Consider the following 742-nt stretch of genomic DNA (forward strand, 5'->3'; position numbering starts at 1 on the left):
ACTCGTGCTGCAGCGTTTTGAATTAAATTGGAGCGTTTTAATGGACTTATTAGGGCAACCTGATAACAAAGAGTTGCAGTAATCCAGCCTTGAACGATACGATACTATATTACAGTACAGTACAAGTTACAATGATACAAAATGATTAAATTGTAATTTACAATTCAGATATGTAGTTCCCTTAATGCTACTTTGTTGCTGATACCTCCCACTGGTGTAACAAAAGGGACTAAAGATCACCTGACCTTTCTTTGGACCTCTTGACAGGAACCTGATGCCAGGGGACCAGATCTTGGAGGCGTGAACGGGGACTGTCTCAGTAGAGGTCACAAGTGAAAGGTAGTCCAGTAAAGTCTTACTGCTCTTTTTATTGTTGTAACCACAATTGTCTGAGGTGATGGCGTAGCAATAATGTAAATGTGTTTTTGTCCCTCTGTTTGTTTTACAGAGCTGTGGACGTCTTGAGAGCAGCCTCAGCAACCAATCACATGCGCCTTCTCATAGCCAGAGATGAAGAAGCAAAGTAAGCAAAATGTCAATGTATATATTCATACAGTGGCACACTGCTTCACACGGTGCTTGTCAAGGGATCCATAATTAGGGCCAGAGCAGTGACTGTTGCAAGGACCCTACTGAAACTGCTGGGATTATTATTTCTCACAATGAATCGCACGTTTGGCAGCCGGAACATGTCCAATTGGCCATTTGGTATTTAGTGGTAATTTTTGGCGATTTTCACACA

At 41.9% G+C, this 742-nt stretch overlaps 2 protein-coding genes across 2 annotated transcripts in view; both read left to right on the forward strand.

Moving 5' to 3' along the window:
* The window catches only part of zgc:158403 (tetratricopeptide repeat protein 39A), a gene marked incomplete at its 5' end in the record, with an annotated part of 767,589 nt that overhangs the window by 642,622 nt on the left and 124,225 nt on the right, over positions 1-742 (forward strand).
* Positions 1-742, forward strand: part of si:dkeyp-72e1.9 (multiple PDZ domain protein) — a gene marked incomplete in the record, with an annotated part of 51,081 nt that overhangs the window by 22,858 nt on the left and 27,481 nt on the right. The window contains 2 exon segments of the mRNA XM_035654210.1: positions 326-339; positions 449-523. Of these exon segments, the coding sequence (XP_035510103.1) occupies positions 326-339; positions 449-523 (89 nt within the window).

The sequence above is a fragment of the Morone saxatilis genome, unplaced genomic scaffold (assembly GCF_004916995.1).
Source record: "Morone saxatilis isolate NCDOM2014 unplaced genomic scaffold, NCSU_SB_2.0 Contig14, whole genome shotgun sequence".
Lineage (NCBI taxonomy): Eukaryota > Metazoa > Chordata > Actinopteri > Moronidae > Morone > Morone saxatilis.